At 42.6% G+C, this 22,121-nt stretch overlaps 1 protein-coding gene across 1 annotated transcript in view; it reads left to right on the forward strand.

Moving 5' to 3' along the window:
• Positions 1-22,121, forward strand: part of SYN3 (synapsin III) — a 180,193-nt gene that overhangs the window by 18,272 nt on the left and 139,800 nt on the right. The window contains exons 4-5 of the mRNA XM_035128441.2: positions 11,993-12,149; positions 17,749-17,838. Of these exons, the coding sequence (XP_034984332.2) occupies positions 11,993-12,149; positions 17,749-17,838 (247 nt within the window). The remainder of the gene's footprint in view (positions 1-11,992; positions 12,150-17,748; positions 17,839-22,121) is intronic.

Genomic DNA, 22,121 nt, shown 5'->3' on the forward strand with positions numbered 1-22,121 from the left:
CATACAGAGCAGATTTATCATATTCAAATTTTCACATTGGATGTTAAGCAGACATTTAAGGTTTCTCTTTACACTGTCAATTGATTTCCAATAGGGAAGTTTGCCGTAGTAAGGATAAATATCAAGGGCTACTTGAGTATTTTGTAGGATCAGACCCCTACTATCACTTTTGTTGTTTTTATTGCTTGTGGTTCCTCGCTTATCCAGTCCAGGTTGGTCACACCGCTGTGCACAATGTTCTTGGGGGTGAGCAACACTGTGGTCAGGCTCTTTAGGATTAAGGGGGCTGTTTCTGTTTCTGTCCACCAGGAGAACCAACTCTGTCATAAGAGACGTTATCCTTTCTAGTTTAGTATTAATCTCCTCAACTGTCCTAGCAGTCAACAAGCAGTGGTCAGCCAGTATTTCCACAAAGGGCGGTGTCCCCTCGGATATTGTTTCCTGGAATATTTCCTGGATGCTCACGTCAACATTTTCCTTTGGGTGATTTTCACCCATTAAAGGGTCTTCTATCTGAGAAGGTGCTGTATTTGGTGAGGTAGGTTTTGCCGGTTCGGGAACTTGTGTTCTTATGAAGACGTCCAATTTGCTTTGTTTGCATTTTTGCTGTGGGCTCGTTTGTGGAGATGCAGCTGGTCGCTTCTTTTTCCTGGACATTTCTTAGATATTAGCCGCTTCTAAGTTCTGTTGTGTCAATGAGCTCGGCGTCCTCCCAGAAGGGAGTGATGTTGTTTTCCCCTTCTGCTGATAAGCAGCTTCTGCTAATGAGCAGCTTTGTGGGTATAGTAATTTGGGCAGACTGCCGAAAAACTCATTTAGATTAAAATACTAAAATACTAAAGGTTTGTAAAACATTGAAACTGGTAAAACTACCGAGAATTAGTTTAAAAGATTAAAACCGCATTACTTACACAGAGATCAAAACAGTGCTACCACTAACGACGCCATCTTAAAAACAGGCCAAAAATATAGTATGAGCAGTGTCGGATTTACTTATAAGCTAAACAAGCTATAGCTTAGGGCCCCACTCTCTTGGGGGCCCCCAAAAAAATTAAAGGGAAAAAAACTGGATGTACATTTCCAAGATATAAGATAAAAAAAATAAAAAAATAAAATAAAATAAAACCTACATACAGCAACAGTGTTTTGTGTTGTGTACGCTCCTATGATATAATGGGCCCCACCTGCTAGCCTGCTCCTTAAAATATCACTAGTTTGCTCATCTATATATATATAAATGTAAAAAGGGCATGTTTGTGTGTCTCCGAAACCGCTGGACCGATTGTGTTCAAATTTTGAGACATGCCAATATGTGAGTGATTGTATGCACTTTGCAAAGGCAGATGTCACACCTGTGGCAGGTAAAGCAGCTAAAACCCAGTGTTTCCAAACACAAAACTCAGGCAGCCGGGGATGCTGGGAGCACAGGAGAGGATGCAAAACAGCGCCCTCTAGCGATGGCTACACTGGTCCTGCACCTAGGAAAGCTTCCCTCTCCACAGCATCTTAGCTCGCCTTTGCAGACTGGGCTGACTGGAGGTGGGGGCTCGCCTGGGTGGAGGATGGGGGGAGGTGGGGGTGGGATAGGTCATGGGTCAGGACAGGGTGGGGGGAGTCACAGGGATGTGCCTGTGTAAACAGAACACGCGTAAAACATTTCAACAAAATGAAGGGGGACTCTGAAGGTGAGGGGAGTCTGAAGGGGGACTCTGAGGCTCCATTTAACAGACTGAGCCACAGCAACGCGTGGTCGGGCCAGCTAGTTTGCTCATAAATTACCATATGGCATATATTCAACACAAAAAACAGCGACAATTTGTTGTTGACAAAGGACAGCTGGACATATAAAGGGCCCCATTACCTTCAGTAGCTTAGGGCCTCATCAAACCTAAATCCGGTCCTGAGTATGAGGGTTTGATAAAGTTCTGCCGGTGATCTCTTGGTTAATTTATTCCTTGCACAACAGTGAGTTAACCTGTGTTTATAGGTTAGCAGCTGACTTCAGTACCCTTTTAGCTAAATCTCTGTTGCGGTGGGGACCATTTAGTATAATGCATTTAGTATGATAAACCCCAGATATACCAGAATGGATATACCACAATGATTGATCTAGAGAACCACCTATGGGGCTCTATAGCCTTTTTCAATCGGGGTACAGATAATGGGAACCAAGATACAGATCAAACACAAGAATAGTAGTCATTGTAGATCAATATATCTTAGTGGTAGCTTAGTGTAGAAGGTCCCAGGTTCAATCCTTGGCATCTTCAGGTAGTGGTGGGAGAGACCTCCACCTGAAACCTGGAGAACTACTGTCAATCAGTGTAAATAATGCTGAGCTAGATGGACCAGTGGCCTGGCTTGGTATAAAGAACCAAGTTTTCCTGCCTGATCAAGAGGAGATAACAAAAGCCGAGAGGGCAATGAGTCAAGCCCCGGAGAAGAGCAAATCCCCTAAAGCGATTGTTAGTGCCAGGAGGGAGTGGTTTAATGCTGTGGTCTCTGTCTGTATTTCAATGCTTTTGTATAAATGCATTCATTCTTACCATGGTGGTTGGCTAAAATTCCCCTGTCAGTCAGAACTATGGAGAGGTCAAGAGTTGTCCTGTTTCCTTGGTATGAATCTATTCATCCTTTAATTAAAAGTGACTTTCCTATCGATTCTGGTTGGCCAGTCCTAGTGTGTAATGTTGACATGGTTGTGACCTGTTGCACAGGAATTCCAGATTATCTGTGGCCTGAATATACACGGCCTTATGACAACTTCATGATGTTTTAAAAAATTATTCATTGCTAGGCTTTCTACCACACCTTCGTAACAAGAAAATGTACTCATGGCAGCTCACAAGATTATTAGAACAATAAGACAAGAAAACGCAACAGTAATACATAAATAGTGGTAGTTAAAACAATTCTTGAAACAGTCCACATTAATAAAATACATGGAATAAGACCGTATTCACTGCCTTCTCTTCCTCTGCACACTGGGGAAACCTGCTATATTAAAGGAAGTTACCTTCCTTTTTCATGGCATATGTCTATATTTCCAACAGGGCTGTGTGTATAAAAACAGAAAACAATTCCACATTTTGCACAGTGTTAGCCCAGATTGCATTACTCTGTACTGAAAGACACTATAGAGCTTTTGTGATGGAAGTGACTGAAATAGAGAGGGGAGGAGCAGAAGACACTCTCTGGCTGCCATTGGCTGAACTGCTTATAATATCCTAGGAGGAACAGAGCAAATTGGAGCCATAAGGAAGGAGGGGTGGTGTGTGGGAAAGGAGAGAAATATGAGCCTAGGGTGGGCAGAAGAAAGAATAGGATCTACTTGTAGATCTTTGAGTGATTTAAGGTGGATCAGCAAGGATTTTGCATTCCCATTTAACACAATTGCCCCCAGTTATATTGCTGAAATCAAGAAGGTATCCTTTTGGTATCCAGCCAGATGGGTGGGGTAATAATAATAATAATAATAATAATAATAATAATAATAATAATAATAATTTATTATTATTATTATTATTATTATTATTTATACCCCACCCATCTGGCTGGGCTTCCCCAGCCACTCTGAGCGGCTTCCAACAAGATTTTAAAATACAGTAATCCATCAAACATTAAAAGCTTCCCTAAATAGGGCTGCCTTCAGATGTCTTCTAAAAGTCTGGTAGTTGTTGTTCTCCTTGACATCTGGTGGGAGGGCATTCCACAGGGTGGTTGCCACAACCGAGAAGGCCCTCTGCCTGGTTCCCTGTAACTTGGCTTCTCACAGCGAGGCAACTCCCAGAAGGCCCTTGGCACTGGACCTCAGTGTCCGGGTAGAACGATGGGGGTGGAGACACCCCTTCAGATATACTGGACCGAGGTCATTTAGGGCTTTAAAGGTCAGCACCAACACCTTCAATTGTGCTCAGAAATGTACTGGGAGCCAATGTAGGTCTTTCAAGACCGATGTTATGTGGTCGTGGCGGCCGCTCCCAGTCACCAGGTCTAAGGCCTGTCCGCAGCTATGAGTTGGGCCAGACTTATTCAGGGACAGCCCCATGGAGGCATGCTTTCCATGAAGTCCCAAGTGGCCCCTTGTAAGGTTGTGTCGGTGTGGATGTTAAAATCCCCTAGGACAACCAAACTAGGTGTCTCCAGGAGAAGCAGCTCGGGCAGGGAATCCTTGGTGCAGCAGGGAGGTCGGTACACCAAAAGAAATCCTGTACTGCCCCTATTGCCCAACTTCCAGAACATGCACTCCGAGAACTGGGTCTTCCCAATAGGACGCCTGGTGCAAGCTAATAACTTCCTAAAAATCACTGCAACCCCCCCTCCCCGCCCACTAGGCCTGGGTTGCTGTGCGTATGAGAAACCTGGTGGCCAAGCAGCGGCAAGGACAGGCCCATCTGCTTCATCCAACCAAGTCTCTGTTACACATGCCAGGTCGAGTCCTCTATCCATGATCAAGTCATGGATGGCAGTGGTTTTGTGGATCATTGACCTGGCATTGCACAGCAGCACCTTCAGGTTGTGTGGGTATCCTTTGCTGATTCCAGTATCCGTCCAGTCAAGACCAGACCTGGAGGCAGGGATAGTCCTCAGACAACGACTAAGCTTGCCTCCTCGGTAATGACGTAGTCTGGTCTTAGCATAACTCCTCCTCCTACTGAGATCGGTTGTCCCAGTGCATTCCCCCCCCCCTCTGTGGAACCTGCCCCAGCCATTTTGTTGGCTGGGACCCACTCCCAGGCAGCCCTGACCCCTCCCCTTAAAATCAAATTAAAACCTATACAAAAAACAAACAAACGAAATAAAACAATAAAACCCAAAAACAGTAAAAGTTACAACGACACCAAAATTAAACAACTTCCCACACCCAACTAAACATCCATCCCACCCCACACACCCGAGACCTCCTTGGAGCCTTATAAACTGTGGTGGAGTATGGGGCCCACCCCCAGGCCGAAGATGGAAAATGGGCTTCAGGGGGAGCGGTCCTTCCCAATACTCACAGGCAGAGCAGCAGCAGCCTGTAATGTCCAAATCAGAAACCATGGTTTGTTTTGCTCAAACAAATCATGGCCGGAAGCCAAGACTAAACCTGGAACAAAACATGCCACAATCCCAGGTTCAGACATAGCACTAAAACAGGGATTATGATTTGCAGCTCCTGCTTACACTAGGGAGGATTGAACCTGGAGGTACCTGTGCATTTACAATAAATCATTAACTATGTCCTGCCATCATGCAGTAGCAGGAAAAGATAAGAGGGCCTGTTCTGATGACTATAGAATGCAGGTAGGTTCATGTGGGAACATATGATCTTTCATTTATCCAAGTCCCAAACTGTTTGGGGGCTTTAAATGGCATCACCAACACCTTGAGGCAGGAAACAAATTAGGTGCCAATGTAACTGAAATATTGCTTGTCAGAAGACCAGGATTTCTTCAGCAGCCTCACATCTATATTGCACCTGACAATGATGACAATTGGTAGTGTACAAATACCTTTACCCATCTTGAAATGTTCTTTTCTGGATAAATATGAGTGCTATATTGCTAGTCATGACACAGCAGCCGTTGCATTACATGTTAAAACTCTTACTTGACAATAGGGTGGCTCATGGGATGTGGCTATAAGCATCCCAGACAGATTGATATATATAAGGTCTAGAAATTATGCCGTTATACAAATTACTTTGACTTAATCTGTCACCATCACCATGATTTCTTTAAAAAGTGGCAGGAGGGGGGATAGAAACTTCTCTCTATTTCTCAGCCTTTTGCCGTCTCTTCTCCAGTTGCTGCTATTAAACAGCTGCTTGGGGCAGGGGGGGGGGGTTACTCTCATTGTGGGTTTGCTTATCTTCTGGATGAATAATGTCCCTCTTTAACTCCTCAGCAGCTGGCGTCCAGCCTATGTGTGAGAAAGATGCTGACAGTTATTGGGAAAACATTTGGAGTGGAGGCAGCTGCCAGAAAATAAAAATAAAAAATACTGTTAGCAGACAAGGGTAGGGAAAGATTGGGGGTATTAATACCTTCCAAAGTTCTTTCACATCCCATATTCCTTATCTGAAGGAGTTATCGCTCACCAAGACCCAGGTTTCTGATAGTTAAATCACAGGAAAGATGAAAGCCCTATTTAAATTTGTTTTGTTTTTGGTCATGTATCATTCTTATCTTAATTTGCCTCCTTTCATCATGGCCTTTTATTGAGTCTAGTTTTAAAGGGGGGAAAACAAAGGTTAGCATTTGAGGGTCTGATTCTACTCTGTTGTTCACATATGGAACTCCAGATGACTTTCACTTGATCCTGGGAAACAGTCCACTTTCCAAGCCCCCTTTCCCCTTCTGGTTCATTTTTAGTCACACACACCCCTTTCCAAATAACATCTGAACTTTATCCTGAGATATAACTGTGAAAAGTTGTTATACAGATCTACATAAAATCCACTATGGATTTGGTTCAAATGCTTGTCCAGTCGTGAAGCTAACTTTGTGACTTGGCTTGCATCTCTCAGCCTAACTTACATTGTTGTGGAGGTAAAATGAGAGTGTCTTATGTATGCTACCTTGATATATAAGGGAGCGGGTGGCACTGTGGTCTAAACCACTGAGCCTCTTGGGCGTGCCTATTGTAAGGTCGGCAACTTGAATCTGTGTGCCGGGGTGAGCTTCCGTTGCTCTGTCCCAGCTCCTGCCAGCCTAGCAGTTCGAAAGCACGTCAAAGTGCAAGTAGATAAATAGGTACCTCTGCGGTGGGAAGGTAAACGGCGTTTCCATGTGCTCTGGCTTCTGTCACGGTGCTTCATGCACCAGAAGCTGTTTAGTCATGCTGGCCACATGACCCAGAAAGTTGTCTGTGGACAAACGCCGGCTCCCTTGGCCTGAAAGAGATATGAGTGCCGCAACCCCATAGTCGCCTTTAACTGGACTTAACCATCCAGGGGTCCTTTACCTGTTACCTTTACCTTGAGATCAAGGAAGGATTCCCTGGAGAATCCTGTTTTATTTGTATTTAGTGCATAGATTTTTTTTAAAACCTACTTATTCTGCATGCAAAAAAAAATAGTATTTATACACAAAGAACTGATAAAGGTCAAAGAATTTGGTCAATGTTGAAAACAGGTATACAAGAGAAAATTGAGTCACCATTTTTAATGGTTTGTTATAATGAGGAAATAGGAGATACATCTTTGTTAGACAATCTATCAGCAGGTATAGTAATGGGCTGATTAAGATAAATAATGTATTTGAGGGCAGGATGTTTAAAACATAAAGGTAAAATAGTGATGAAATGGGAGGGCATCAGCCCCCAAATCAGGCCCATTTGTGGGTTTGTAAGAAACAAAATTAACATTATCACCAGATACAATTTACTTAGAGACCCACTGCTTAAATTGTTTTACTTACAAACCCACTTATTAAATTGTTTGCTTATGTTAAAAAAGGTTTATTAGAAAATATAGAAATATTCCCACTGGGAAAAATAACTCCTACAATAAAGGATTGAATTTTGAGGATCTGAGAGCTGGTAAATATTATAAAAACCAGCCAGTATAAAAAAGGGTGAGGGAAGGCATACAGTTTGAAAATTGTAGAATGTGCGTAATGTATCTGCACCATAAGGCACAAGATAGTCACCTACATAGCATAGGAACATAGTTAGAAAATAACTTATTGGTAATCGTATTTATAAGGGACCCAGGTGGCGCTGTGGTTAAACCACTGAGCCTAGGGCTTGCTGATCAGAAGGTTGGCGGTTCGAATCCCTGTGATGGGGTGAGCTCCCGTTGCTTGGTCCCAGCTCCTGCCAACCTAGCAGTTCGAAAGCACGTCAAAATGCAAGTAGATAAATAGGAACCGCTACAGCGGGAAGGTAAATGGCGTTTCCGTGTGCTGCTCTGGTTTGCCAGAAGTGGCTTTGTCATGCTGGCCACATGACCTGGAAGCTATACGCCGGCTCCCTCGGCCAATAATGCGAGATGAGCGCGCAACCCCAGAGTCGGTCACGACTGGACCTAATGGTCAGGGGTCCCTTTACCTTTACCTAATCGTATTTATATTATATTTATATTGGTAACAGTATTTACACAAAATACATTTATTTTTATTTAGAGTTGTACATATCATTTACATTGAATGAGATCTTTTCTTCTCCTACATATGAGGGGGAGGGGTACATTCTCACAACCATTATCCATAATTCCCAACAGGCTTTGGAGAATGTGCAGATCTTGACTGAATTCTGTACATTCCCTGGCCAATATGCATAATCTCCAACAGGCCTTCATGAATATGCATATCTCAACAGTTTTTGCGTATTTTTCGGGCAATATGCACATTCTCCGGTCAGTATGCATAGTCTCCATGGAACATGCTTTTTCCCTATCCCTAATTCAGCAGTTTGCAATCTGCACTCCCTGACCTGCTTCTGACCCACTGTTTAATCACACATTGCCCATAGCATGAGAGCCAGTGTGGTGTAGTGGTTAAAAACGGGAGACTCGTAATCTGGGGAACCGGGTTCGCGTCTCCACTCCTCCACATGCAGCTGCTGGGTGACCTTGGGCTAGTCACACTTCTCTGAAGTCTCTCAGCCCCATTCACCTCACAGAGTGTTTGTTGTGGGGGAGGAAGGGAAAGGAGAATGTTAGCCACTTTGAGACTCCTTCGGGTAGTGATAAAGCGGGATATCAAATCCAAACTCTTCTTCTTCTTTCTCCTCCTTTCCTTCCTTCCTTCTTGAAAGTCCATTCAGCTGAGCAGCACAAGGGGAATCACAGGGAGAAGGAAGTTTTAAACCCTCGCCTCCTACCAAAAAAAGAAAAGAAAAGAAAAGATTGCAGGGGACTCAAGTTAGGGGGACTAAAGCTATAATTTGCATCTGGGATACTGTGAATGTCTCTGAAGCTCAACAAGTCAGAGACAAGCCCCCAGCCTTTGTATGTCAGAAAATATAGAGAGTTGTGGCAGCTGCCAATTTTGGCTGACCACTGTTTGTGAAACTGTGAATAGTTGACTCAGATTCACTGTAGTCTTGGGTTTTTATTTAGCCATCACAGCAATTACTTGAACCAGAGAACACTAAGGATATTACCCCTGAAGTCTCTGTTACACATGACTGTAATGTGATTTCAGTTATTTAAACTAAAGGGTAAAGCAATGCTGCCGTTACTTCAGTACAACCCACGTGAATGACTGTCCATGAGGTGCCGCAGTGCATTGCAGGGTTTGTTCTAAGGTCATCACTGTTGTTTCCTATTAGCTCAGGCACACCTGAAAAAGGACATTCTTTGGGAGATTATCGTTATTCTCAGCTAGCTGAAGTGACATATATGCTGGATTTATAACTCAGAACCTTGCCTGAGGAGGCCAATAATACCACAGCAGTGTGCAGCCTGTCACATCTTATTGCCTAATTATTTATTCTCCCTGCTTTGCCCCGAGAAACAGTTCAGTTCCAAATCTCCTCTTTAGTCAAAACATGCTGGTCAGCTGAACATGGTGCTTGTCAGGGTTCAAGCCCACAGCAGGTCCTGAACCCTGACAGCCAAGGAGGGATTCTTGAATTTGGGGGCCTGTCTTTTTTGCCTGTGTGAGGCTGTTATGGGGAACCTCGCCCCAGGGCCTAGTTCGGCGTGCTAGGCCTTCCCATTTGGCCTGTTCCCATTTGGAACAGATCCCGTTCGCAACCAGAGGTACCACTGTAATAAAGGGGGGGGGAGCTAGTTAATTTGCTGCTGGTTTAATTTTGTTGAATGTCTTAATTGCTATTCATTTATTGTTTTTGTAAACTGGTTTGTGTAATTTGTTTGTTTTAACAATCAAGCAGTAAATACATTTTATGAAGTCAGAATAAATAATAAACACTGCAAATCACCCCAAGATCTATCAGTAGCTTCTGATCTAAATGCTGCTCACTCGTGTTCTACAGTACTCAGGTGTCCCAGAACAGATGCAAAAATAATCTCCCGGAGGTGTATAGCTTTTGCCAGGTGGGGCTAATCCTCTATGCTAGGTGGGGGCCTGTTGCCTACCAGGAGGGAGAGGGGTGAGGCAGCAGGGGAATCCACTGTATTCTGCTCTGGTCAGACCTCACCTGGAGTACTGTGTCCAGTTCTGGGCACCACAGTTCAAGAAGGATACTGACAAGCTGGAACGTGTCCAGAAGAGGGCAACCAAAATGGTCAAAGGCCTGGAAACGATGCCTTATGAGGAACGGCTTAGGGAGCTGGGTATGTTTAGCCTGGAGAAGAGAAGGTTCAGGGGTGATATGATAGCCATGTTCAAATATATGAAAGGATGTCATATGGAGGAGGGAGAAAGATTGTTTTTCTGCTGCTCCAGAGAAGCGGACACGGAGCAATGGATTCAAACTTCAAGAAAGAAGATTCCACCTAAACATTAGGAAGAACTTCCTGACAGTAAGAGCTGTTCAGCAGTGGAATTTGCTACCAAGGAGTGTGGTGGAGTCTCCTTCTTTGGAGGTCTTTAAGCAGAGGCTTGACAGGCATATGTCAGGAATGCTTTGATGGCGTTTCCTGCTTGGCAGGGGGTTGGACTGGATGGCCCTTGTGGTCTCTTCCAACTCTATGATTCTATGATTCTATGAATCCCTAAGAAGCAAATGCACTGGACACCCTACCCATCTCTCAGTAGGCAATGGTAACCCACCTAGCGGGAAGCTAGCACGGTGGCTCTGCCTCACCCAGCACACCGCTTCTGGCTTGTGGGTGTCCTGAAGGCATGGCTGGCTGCTGTATGAATCAGGATGCTGGACTGGTTAGATATTTGGTCTGACCGTCTGATCCAGCAGAGCTCTTCTTGTGATGAAAAACTGTGCCTAAAAAGTGTATAAAGCAATTCAGTGAAATGAAATAAAAGTAACCCAATAAATATTAAAACACTTTACCAAGTTTGAACCCAATTAATCAGAAAACACCCTGAATAATAAACAGCTCAAGTTATAAAACTGCTTTAAAATGTTTAGATTTAATCTACGAGGGAGGGGAATTCCAAGAGGTGAGAAGCAGCTCCTCTTTACTTCTCTATTCCATCCTAGGTAGATTCAGACCAGCAACCTTCCCACAATGGTCTATTGGTGCTTGATTTTAATTTCTTTTTGTTTTTAACTTGTTCTTAAAAAAAACTTGTTCTCTAAAAAAGTTTGAGATTACACACACACACACACACACACACACACACATGGTTGTAAACTTGCGATGTGTTTTTGTGATACAGCAGTATATAAATATTTTAATTAATAAGTAAGCAAACCTCAAAAGGAGAACACTTCTATCAACTAATGAGTCTGTGTCTGCATATACCCCATACATTTAAAGCACATTTAAGGTACTCCCCCACCCAAAGAATTCTGGGAGCTGTAGTTTACCCTTCACAGAGCTATAATCCCCAGTACCCTTAACAAACAACAGGTTTCGGGGAGTTATGCTTTAAGTGTGTGGTATATATGCAGCCCATGACAAAACAGACAATGCTCACTTTGTGTTCTCCATGGGAAAACATTCTCTAAAAAGTGAACATATGTGTTTAATGGATAGATGTCTTCATTCATAAATGCCATCTTTAAATTGGTCTCCAGCTTTGAGAATTCAGCAACTGTCTTTGTGCACCACTGTGCACCACATTGCAAAAAAAATCACCACCAAATCCATCCAAAATTTTCATAAGAGAACGGCTGGAAAGACACTTTTCCATTCCTAATTTATTATCTTTAGTCGTTGTTGTGAGCCTTCCTGTCTGACCCTATAATGGAAACTGTGAGAAATGTACCTAGAGTCCTCTCAGTTCTTTTTCGTAAATCCTAAAATGAAGGATTTTATTTATTGATGTCTTTAATATAATAGCAATAACTGGTGCTTTTTTGAAATCTTAGAATTATAGAAAGGAAGAGCATTGGAAGCAAAAAAGAAAGTAATGGATAGGAAGTGGATGACTTGACTGACTTTTAAGAAATGTCCTCTGATTATGTCTTCTAGATCCTTCAAGCCTGACTTTGTTCTCATCCGGCAGCATGCTTACAGCATGGCATTAGGAGAGGACTTCCGCAGCCTCATCATCGGCCTCCAATATGGCGGAGTCCACAGTGTCAACTCTCTTTTCTCCATCTACAATTTTTGCAGCAAGCCCTGGGTGGTAAGTGGCGTTCTTAAGCTTCCTTACATGAAATGAGAGGGGAGTTGGGTATCCCCATGCTGCAAGAAGCTCCCAATTTAATACTTTGGTTGTTTTGGTATATCTAAGTTATTTTGTTGTTATTTTGTTTCAAGCATACCAGGTATGCTGTGAGACTGAGGGTTCTCCCCAACTCAATACAGTGGGTACCTCTGGTTACGAACTTAATTCGTTCCAGAGGTTCCTTCTCAACTCAAAACCGTTCTTAACCTGAGGCGCGCTTTTGCTAATGGGGCCTCCGGCATGCGGTTTCCACTCGCATCCCGGGGCAAAGTTTGCAACCAGAAGCACCAACTTCTGGTTTAGCGGAGCTCATAACCCAAAGAGTTCGCAAGAAGGACAGTTCGTAAACAGAGGCATTACTGTACCTGACAGACCAAAGAGAATCAAAGAGGTCAAATTGGCATTGGAAACAGTATTTGGCTTACTTGATTGGATATGGATCAGATATGCATTTCAAGCACAACTTACATTGTTGAGGTCATCTCTGGCAAGGAATACAGACCTGAAATTATAGGAGACTATTGAGACAGCAAACTTTGGGAATTCATATTACTCTGCTGCACATATGTAAGCTACAAAGTAAATGTTTGAAGTTAGGCATCTGCTTATCAGTATTTTGCTGATAACGTGCTACATATACAACATAGAAATAAACAAGTCTTAGAGTTGCAGAACAAGATTATTTCTTTTTCCCCACACAGATTAGCATGTTTTCCTTTATTTATTTTACTTCCATGGTAGAAATTTAACCTTCCCATATGGTACTAGATTGTCCAAGGTGTGAGGGTATTTCATGCTACTTGGAATTAGCAAAGCACCCTACAAATGTTACTTATTATGACAATTATTTATATCCCACCTTCCAGGATACATTAAAATATGTTCTTTAAAATGGCAATAAACAGCATCAACTTATTAAAAGCCACCAGGATCCTTCCCACAGGGCAGTTGGTGGTAAGATGGTTGGAAGTTTCATTTCCCTGATACCTATCTAGATGGTGCTAAAACCATCAGATGATGTTAGCTCACTTATTGTGGTCACACAAACATAATAATTAATTAATTAATTAATTAATTAGTATATTTAGCTGAAGCAGGGCAAAGGCTAATAGAGTTCTGTCAAGAGAACAAGCTGGTCATCACAAACACTCTCTTCCAACAACACAAGAGACGACTCTACACATGGATATCACCAAATGGGCAGCATCGAAATCAGATTGATTATATTCTCTGCAGCCAAAGATGGAGAAGCTCTATACAGTCAGCAAAAACAAGACCTGGAGCTGACTGTAACTCAGATCATCAGCTTCTTATAGCAAAATTCCAGCTTAAACTGAAGAAAGTAGGAAAAACCACTGGGCCAGTAAGATACAATCTGAATCAAATCCCTTATGAATACACAGTGGAAGTGAGGAACAGGTTTAAGGATTTAGATTTGGTGGACAGAGTGCCTGAAGAACTATGGATGGAGGCTCGTAACATTATACAGGAGGCAGCAACGAAAACCATCCCAAGGAAAAGGAAATGCAAGAAAGCAAAATGGCTGTCCAACGAGGCCTTACAAATAGCGGAGGAGAGGAGGCAAGCAAAATGCAAGGGAGATAGGGAAAGATACAGGAAACTGAATGCAGATTTCCAAAAAGCAGCAAGGAGAGACAAGAGGATCTTCTTAAATGAGCAATGCAAAGAAATAGAGGAAAACAATAGAATGGGGAAAACCAGAGATCTGTTCAAGAAAATTGGAGATATGAAAGGAACATTTCGTACAAAGATTACCATAATCAAGGACAAAAGTGGTAAGGACCTAACAGAAGCAGAAGACATCAAGAAGAGGTGGCAAGAATACACAGAGGAATTATACCAGAAAGATATGGAGGTCTCGTACACCCCAGGTAGTGTGGTTGCTGACCTTGAGCCAGACATCTTGGAGAGTGAAGTCAAATGGGCCTTAGAAAGCACTGCTAATAACAAGGCCAGTGGAAGTGATGATATTCCAGCTGAACTATTTAAAATTTTAAAAGATGATGCTGTTAAGCTGCTACACCCAATATGCCAGCAAGTTTGGAAAACTCAGCAATGGCCAGAGGATTGGAGAAGATCAGTCTACATCCCAATTCCAAAGAAAGGCAGTGCCAAAGAATGCTCCAACTACCGCACAATTGCGCTCATTTCACACGCTAGCAAGGTTATGCTTAAAATTCTACAAGGCAGGCTTAGGCAGTATGTGGACCGAGAACTCCCAGAAGTGCAAGCTGGATTTCGAAAGGGCAGAGGAACCAGAGACCAAATAGCAAACATGCGCTGGATTATGGAGAAAGCTAGAGAGTTCCAGAAAAACGTCTACTTCTGCTTCATTGACTATGCAAAAGCCTTTGACTGTGTCGACCACAGCAAACTATGGCAAGTTCTTAAAGAAATGGGAGTGCCTGATCACCTCATATGTCTCCTGAGAAATCTCTATGTGGGACAAGAAGCTACAGTTAGAACTGGATATGGAACAACTGATTGGTTCAAAATTGGGAAAGGAGTACGACAAGGTTGTATATTGTCTCCCTGCTTATTTAACTTATATGCAGAATTCATCATGCGAAAGGCTGGACTAGATGAATCCCAAGCCGGAATTAAGATTGCCGGAAGAAATATCAACAACCTCAGATATGCAGATGACACAACCTTGATGGCAGAAAGCGAGGAGGAATTAAAGAACCTTTTAATGAGGGTGAAAGAGGAGAGCGCAAAATATGGTCTGAAGCTCAACATCAAAAAAACCAAGATCATGGCCACCGGTCCCATCACCTCCTGGCAAATAGAAGGGGAAGAAATGGAGGCAGTGAGAGATTTTACTTTCTTGGGCTCCTTGATCACTGCAGATGGTGACAGCAGTCACGAAATTAAAAGACGCCTGCTTCTTGGGAGAAAAGCAATGACAAACCTAGACAGCATCTTAAAAAGCAGAGACATCACCTTGCCGACAAAGGTCCGTATAGTTAAAGCTATGGTTTTCCCAGTAGTGATGTATGGAAGTGAGAGCTGGACCATAAAGAAGGCTGATCGCCGAAGAATTGATGCTTTTGAATTATGGTGCTGGAGGAGACTCTTGAGAGTCCCATGGACTGCTAGAAGATCAAACCTATCCATTCTTAAGGAAATCAGCCCTGAGCGCTCCCTGGAAGGACAGATCGTGAAGCTGAGGCTCCAATACTTTGGCCACCTCATGAGAAGAGAAGAATCCTTGGAAAAGACCCTGATGTTGGGAAAGATTGAGGGCACAAGGAGAAGGGGACGACAGAGGACAAGATGGTTGGACAGTGTTCTCGAAGCTACGAACATGAGTTTGACCAAACTGCGGGAGGCAGTGGAAGACAGGAGTGCCTGGCGTGCTATGGTCCATGGGGTCACGAAGAGTCGGACACGACTAAACGACTAAACAACAAAAGCTGAGGTATGCAAAGCAAGCAGGGAAAACTATTCAGCAAAAGGTTATTATTCCCCATTAACTTGTTTTGAGTGGGCACAGGTCCATTCTAAACATGCCCATTTAAACTAAGGCTTCAGAGTTCAAAGATAAAGAAGACGACAATGTATGCTGACAAAGAGAAGCAGCTGGGAGAGATAGCAAACTGGTACCACCAATTATTATTATTATTATTATTATTATTATTATTATTATTATTATTTATACCCTGTCCATCTGGCTGGGTTTCCCCAGCCACTCTGGGCGGCTTCCAACAGAAATATTAAAATACAATAATTTATTAAACATTAAAAGCTTCCCTAAACAGGGCTGCTTTCAGATGGATAAATGTTCTCTGTTAAATGTTGTTTTCTCTACTGGCCCCCCAGAGACAGTGAAAGTTAAATTACCTTTCCTTATTTTTCTTTCTTTATATATCTTTTTTTCCAAAGCAAGGTAGGAAAGCTACTATAGGTCATTCATGTGAAGTGCATTTATACCTCATTATTGGTATGTGGTTGCATGCATTCCAGTGCAGGCTAAAAGCATTTACAAATACATAATATATAAATGATATGCTGTGAGGTGCTCCCCTATCAGCCTATTTGCTCCCTAAGATCTCTTGGGCAGACCTTTCTCTGTGTCACTCCAGTGTCTGAAGCATGATGGGGTCAGAATGAAAAAGAGAGGGCCTTCTCTACCTGTCCCCAGGTTGTGGGCAATGCAACGCAGCTGCCCTGAGCAATACAAATGCATTTGAAAAGCAGGGTATACGTTTTGGAAGCAAATAATATTTTTGTGTGTGCTGCTGCTTTGTACAAGTTTGGGACCAGGGACTGGCATAACATGGTGGAGGAATGGCAGATTGTCCCCATGTGAGCTGCGGCACGCATAGATCACACATGTTTTTATATTCGAATGTGCTACATAATTGTACAGTGACTAACATACACTCCTCTTTTGCTTGTTGTGTCTATCCTCTCTCTCTCATACACACACACTTAAACACACAGCTGCAACCTCTTATGTTTGCTCACTGAGCTAGTCAAAACAGTTTTATTTTGCTTTTCTCATCAGATGTTCAGGGTTAGTGTAAGTAGTTAAGAGAGGCAATCTCGCTTCTTTATGCTGGGTCAACAAGCTGTGTTGCCAACAATAATCGCAGGGGGAAATGGCAGGCTATTTTATTTATCTGCATGCACTGATCTCTGACTGGGCTTGCTGGTGACTTTTTGCACTGTCACATGCTGTTGCAAGATTTCTGGATTTTCTCAAATATTTAATTTCCCCCCTGAAGGAGCAGTTTTGTTTATTTAGACAAATGGTGAAGACCAGCAATATCTGAGAGGCATGCAACCATGCCATATAATTTTTGTACTTCTTTGGGGTCGGACAGTATGTCCACTTTAATTTTCTAAGAAGGACCCTAAGTTAAAAGGCGGGGGAAGCAATGCCTTTCATTATGATAGGTGGGATTTTTTTGGAGCACAAGAGGGAGATGAAAGCAATGCTCTTCCTGCTGCTGCCCATAATTGGCCTCTAAATTTTTGCCCTTTGCAAAGTATTGTTCCCAAATGAGCTTTACTTTTATCTGTAGGATCCATTCTCTGGGGAGCTTGTCAAGGGGTATGCCTTGACATTGCAGGGGGGGGGGGTAAACTTGCTCCTGGAATTGCCGATGTCTATGGTTTTGTGCATCTCAATTATGTCCCAAGTTTCAAGTCAAGGTTATGCTTCCGCATAGAACTCAGTAGGAATAGTTTAGGAATCTTTATGCCCCTACCGCAGGTTCCATTTTTTGCTCTTGCTCTTTGGGGCAGAAGATGATGGCCCCAGGCAGGACAACAGTGCTGGACTTAGGGTGGAGTGGGCAGTTCCCCATAGGGTGCTGAGATGAGGGGGCGCAAAATAAAAACAATATTCAAAATATCCATATTAAAAGCAAATGTACCAAAAGAAATTATTGTAAAAATAAGAAACAGGAGGGGAGCAGATTTTGCCCTTGCTCAGGTTGCCATATTACCAAAGTCCACCCCTGAGGATAGGAATTGTTATATGTATGTGCTTGTTAAGTTACATGAATCATCTTTCTTTCCATTTTAGTTCTCTCAGCTAATTAAAATCTTCAACTCTCTGGGTCCTGAGAAGTTCCCTCTTGTGGAGCAAACCTTCTTTCCAAGCCATAAACAGATGGTAAGTACCTTGGGGTTTATTTTCTTTGATGGTGTGCTATGATATATAGAGAATGGGACTGTGACTCTGGAGAGAACAAGAAAACCATTCTGTGGACCCTTCCAGACTAATGTTTTATTACGGGTGTACTCCACAACATGTTCTTGAGACAAGAAGAGTACATTTGTGGTGAATTAATTCCACTTTAGTTTTTGTGTGTGTGTGTGTGTGATGGTTCCCTGATGCTACCACATTATTGCTGTCCAGAGGGGCTATAGTGCTGCAAAGGGGGGACAAAAATAAACTGGAGCATTTGTGGCATAAAAAGCTGTGGAATTTCAGCAGGCATTTACAGAAAATGCACTGATTAGAAAGGATGCAGTGTGGCCACCCCAGAACCTTCGTAGGCACAAACAGTTTTGAATGCATGTTCACGTATGACTACCCTAATAGCATCATGAACGCAAATCATAATGCATGCACAATAAAACGCATGTCTGGAGGGGCCCAGTGACACCTAACAGAAAAGCAGCAACAATGTGATAGCATTTTTTAAAAGTCTCATTCCCTTCCCCCCCCCCCCGATTCTGGGAGGAGGACATTAGAAAAGTGAAGTAATATTTGACTGGTGCATAAAAGACTTCTGGATCTTGACAGTAATTGGTTCATACAAGGATGCATTCCATACGTATCTTTTTGTGTCTTCAAGTTTGCCAGTAGTGATGGGTGTGACATTGTGTCTGTCAACAGATATGCCCATCCCATTTGGTCAGTTTTACACCTTCAGGCTTGGTGCCTTGAAGGCCATTCCTCCCCCATGTGTGCAATGTTCATGATGGCCGCTGGTGCCCCAGTCCTGATGACCATGCTTCCTTATCATACTTGTGCCTGTGTATAACAATATAACATTCAGGACTAGGGTGTTGGCATCTCCCATGGGCTGCAGAGAAAGATGCAGTAGCAATGGGAAGGGTGAGCAATGTGGGGTGTGTCAGAAGCTTTTCTGAAGATGTTGCGCATATGGCCTGATTATGCTAGTCTTTCCTATGGCCATAACTGTGGGAATGTTCAGGGAGGCAGGAGAGGATATATTGTTTAATGATATTCTTCCTAACTTTTGTTAGCAAGTTCTATGTCTTAGCAGAGTTTAAACATTCACCTTTAAACGCACAGCGGTTTGCTTGTTGCAGGTTCGTCTGAACCTCTCTATTATTATTTTTTATTTTAAAAAAATGTAAACTTTATTTCTTATTAAAACATTCACAAATCATAATAAACAAACATAATCACAAATCATAAATCATAATCACACATTCATAAGTCCTAAGAAACAAACATTCATAAATCATAATAAACCTAGTAAATCATAATGAGCATAGCAAATCATGATAAAGCAACTGAACCTCTCTATATAAGATTCCTGGTAAGATCCCTTCATGTCCCTCTCAAAAAGAATATACACAACAATCTAATTAAAGTCAATATAAAAGTAGTTTATGCACAACCATTCAGTTCACAGTTAGATCCCTGAAAGCAGACTTAGGTTACAAAAGTATATATATCAGGGTTCTCCAAACTAAGGCCCTCGGGCCGGATGCGACCCGCGAAGCTCATTCATGCGCCCCCCACCAACCTCCGCTGCCCGCTCTTACCGGCATGGCACGGCTGCCCACTTCTAGGTCGGGAGCTTCGGAAATAGCTTGTGCGCATGTGCAAGCGTCATTTCTGGTGCACTTCCAGGCCGGAGGAGGCCCATGCACATGTGCACAAGCTATTTCCAGTGTTTTGGCAATCCGAAAGTGCGCTGGAAATCGTGTGTGTGCATGTATATGGGCGCGTGCTCCCGTGTGCTCCAGCCCACAGCGCGATCGGCACTGGTGGCATCAGCCCTCGGCAAGGTAAGTTTGGGGGTCCTCCTGGTGTATATATATATATATACATGTGGAACTATCCCATAAGGGAGTTCAGGGCCGGCTCTACATAGACCCCCGGTGGCGCAGTGCACCATGGCGGGGGGCTGGTAAGCTGGGCGCCGGCCTGGCAAGGAGGGTGCCGCGTGGCAAAGCCGCGCGGAAACCAATTGCGCCCTGCGAGGACGGTTCGGGCGGCGGAGCGATCTCCGCCCCTCAGCACCAGGGCGCGTGATCTGCTCAAGACGGCCCTGAGGGAGTTAGTCCCAAGTGCCTGCAGACAGGCAGTCACCTCTGCTCACATGTAGAAAAACAAAATGGAGAAGAAGGGGGCAAAAGAAAATGGTGTGCTCCTCTTACCCAGATTAGGCCACACACCCCTCTATTCACATGCAGAGGACGCTTGTCCTGGCTCAGGGAGAAACAGGAAGTTTTCTCCTGGCTGGTGTCCATTCTAGGAATGTTGTATTAGACTGCTATGTGTTTCACATCCCACAATAACCCTATTTCTATCAGCATGCCTTGGTGACATCAACATCGTTTTTGCTGTGGAGGACTGCATTCAGAGTAAATGCTGCTGTTTCTGCAGGAATTTGTTCCCCCTATTTGAACAAATAAAGCAGACTGTGTGGTACAGTACTTGGAAAGATGTGTGGGTTTGCATTCAGCATTACAACTGGTCTGGACTTTTCAGTGATGAGAACTACACAGCACTTAAAAAGCTGTGATACCATTGCTAATAAACATTTACATCAGGATTACTCTGTGAAGTCTGTTTGAAAAATGTGACCCAAACTGACTTCCTTGAGTTATAAAATTATTTCCCCATCTCTCACTCAAGTTTTCCTTTTGGGAGCTTTGGTTCTGTCAGTGATCCAGTGGACTCTAGAAATAATAATAATAATAATAATAATAATAATAATAATAATAATAATAGACTTTATATACCACCCTATACCTGGAGGTCTCAGGGCGGTTCACAGAAAAGAACTGCTTGTTATTCATTTAAAATCTCAATAAGGACTACAACTATTTACATCGAAGTCCAGGTATCTTTTCTTATAACATGAAAAGGATTTAGTGTATTTATTTTTATACATTTAAAAAGAGGTCTTGATATGCATAGCAAAAGTACTTTTTCTTTTGAAAGAAATAACTTAATCCACAAAATAAATGCAGAAGCTATTAAAGCAGTACAGTACTATTCTTTTTAGAGTACAAAAAACACCAAGCATTCCATACTTTTTCTGGGGAACTTTTTCTTTTGTTGTGTAGATCCTTAGGGCAGTAACATTCAAAAGCCAATTCTGAAGTGAGGGAAATATCACAGCTCTTCAGCTGCTCCTCTGTCTCGTGCATCAGCTGGTTCAAGCGGCCATTGGCACCCCACTTTGAACCAGCTTGTTTCTATTTATGTAACAAATGCTGTATAATGCATAACTGTAAATAAAACCTCTAAGTGGTTGTTTAATTATAATACTGTGTACAGGCCTAAAACATCTGTGTTTGTAGAATTATAAGCAGCAAGTGCTGAGGCATCAAGAGTTGCTGATAATTTATGAGGTGTAAGGAGGGCAGAGGAGGGAACCCTCTTGCATGAGAAGAAGTGAGGATGCTACTATTCAAAGTGTGAGTGCCATAATCTCCCTTGGATTTGAGCTGCTGCAAGAGAGGACACTGCACTAAATTACTCCAGCTGCTCTCTGTTCCTATCCTATGCTTCTGTTCTACTGGGCTCTGCTCAGGTTTCCAGCAATATTTGGAGGGGAATGCTGATAATAAGATTTGCATCCTCAGACATGTTCATTCCATATTTTTTCCCCTTTCTGACAACAAACAAACCAGTGCTCAAACACAGAGTAAAATAAACCAATAAATAGATTTTTTGATTCCTCAATTTTTTTAAAAAAAATGTTACTGACACAAGAGGACAAGGAGACCTAAAAAAATCCTTCCCTTATTTGTTTGGTCGGTTGGCATTTCTGCAAAGTGCACATCAGTGTGGTGTAAAAAATAAACTTTTTTTAAAAAAGAAGATGCCACCTAAGTGGAAGAATTTTGTTTCTTCCTTTGAATGATTTTTCCTTTCTGCAATACCCCAGGCCATAGTTTAATATATTTCCTCCCTCCCTCCTCCTTTCCCTCTTTGTCCATTCATCACTCGTTACAGCCTAAAATTCATAAATACAGAAGAACTGCAGATTCTGACACCATTGGCCCTACTCCATTCAAAATCTCCAAATCTGGATAGAATTTTGTCAGAGGAGAATTTTATAAGCGTCTATAACTATGGTAGATGATAATGATAATAATACTTATTAACTGTTACACTGTGGACTGTTAGCAATTATTTGTTTTTCCTAGATTTGCATAAACCATTTTTTTTCTGACACC

The sequence above is a fragment of the Zootoca vivipara genome, chromosome 10 (genome assembly GCF_963506605.1).
Source record: "Zootoca vivipara chromosome 10, rZooViv1.1, whole genome shotgun sequence".
Taxonomy (NCBI): domain Eukaryota; kingdom Metazoa; phylum Chordata; class Lepidosauria; order Squamata; family Lacertidae; genus Zootoca; species Zootoca vivipara.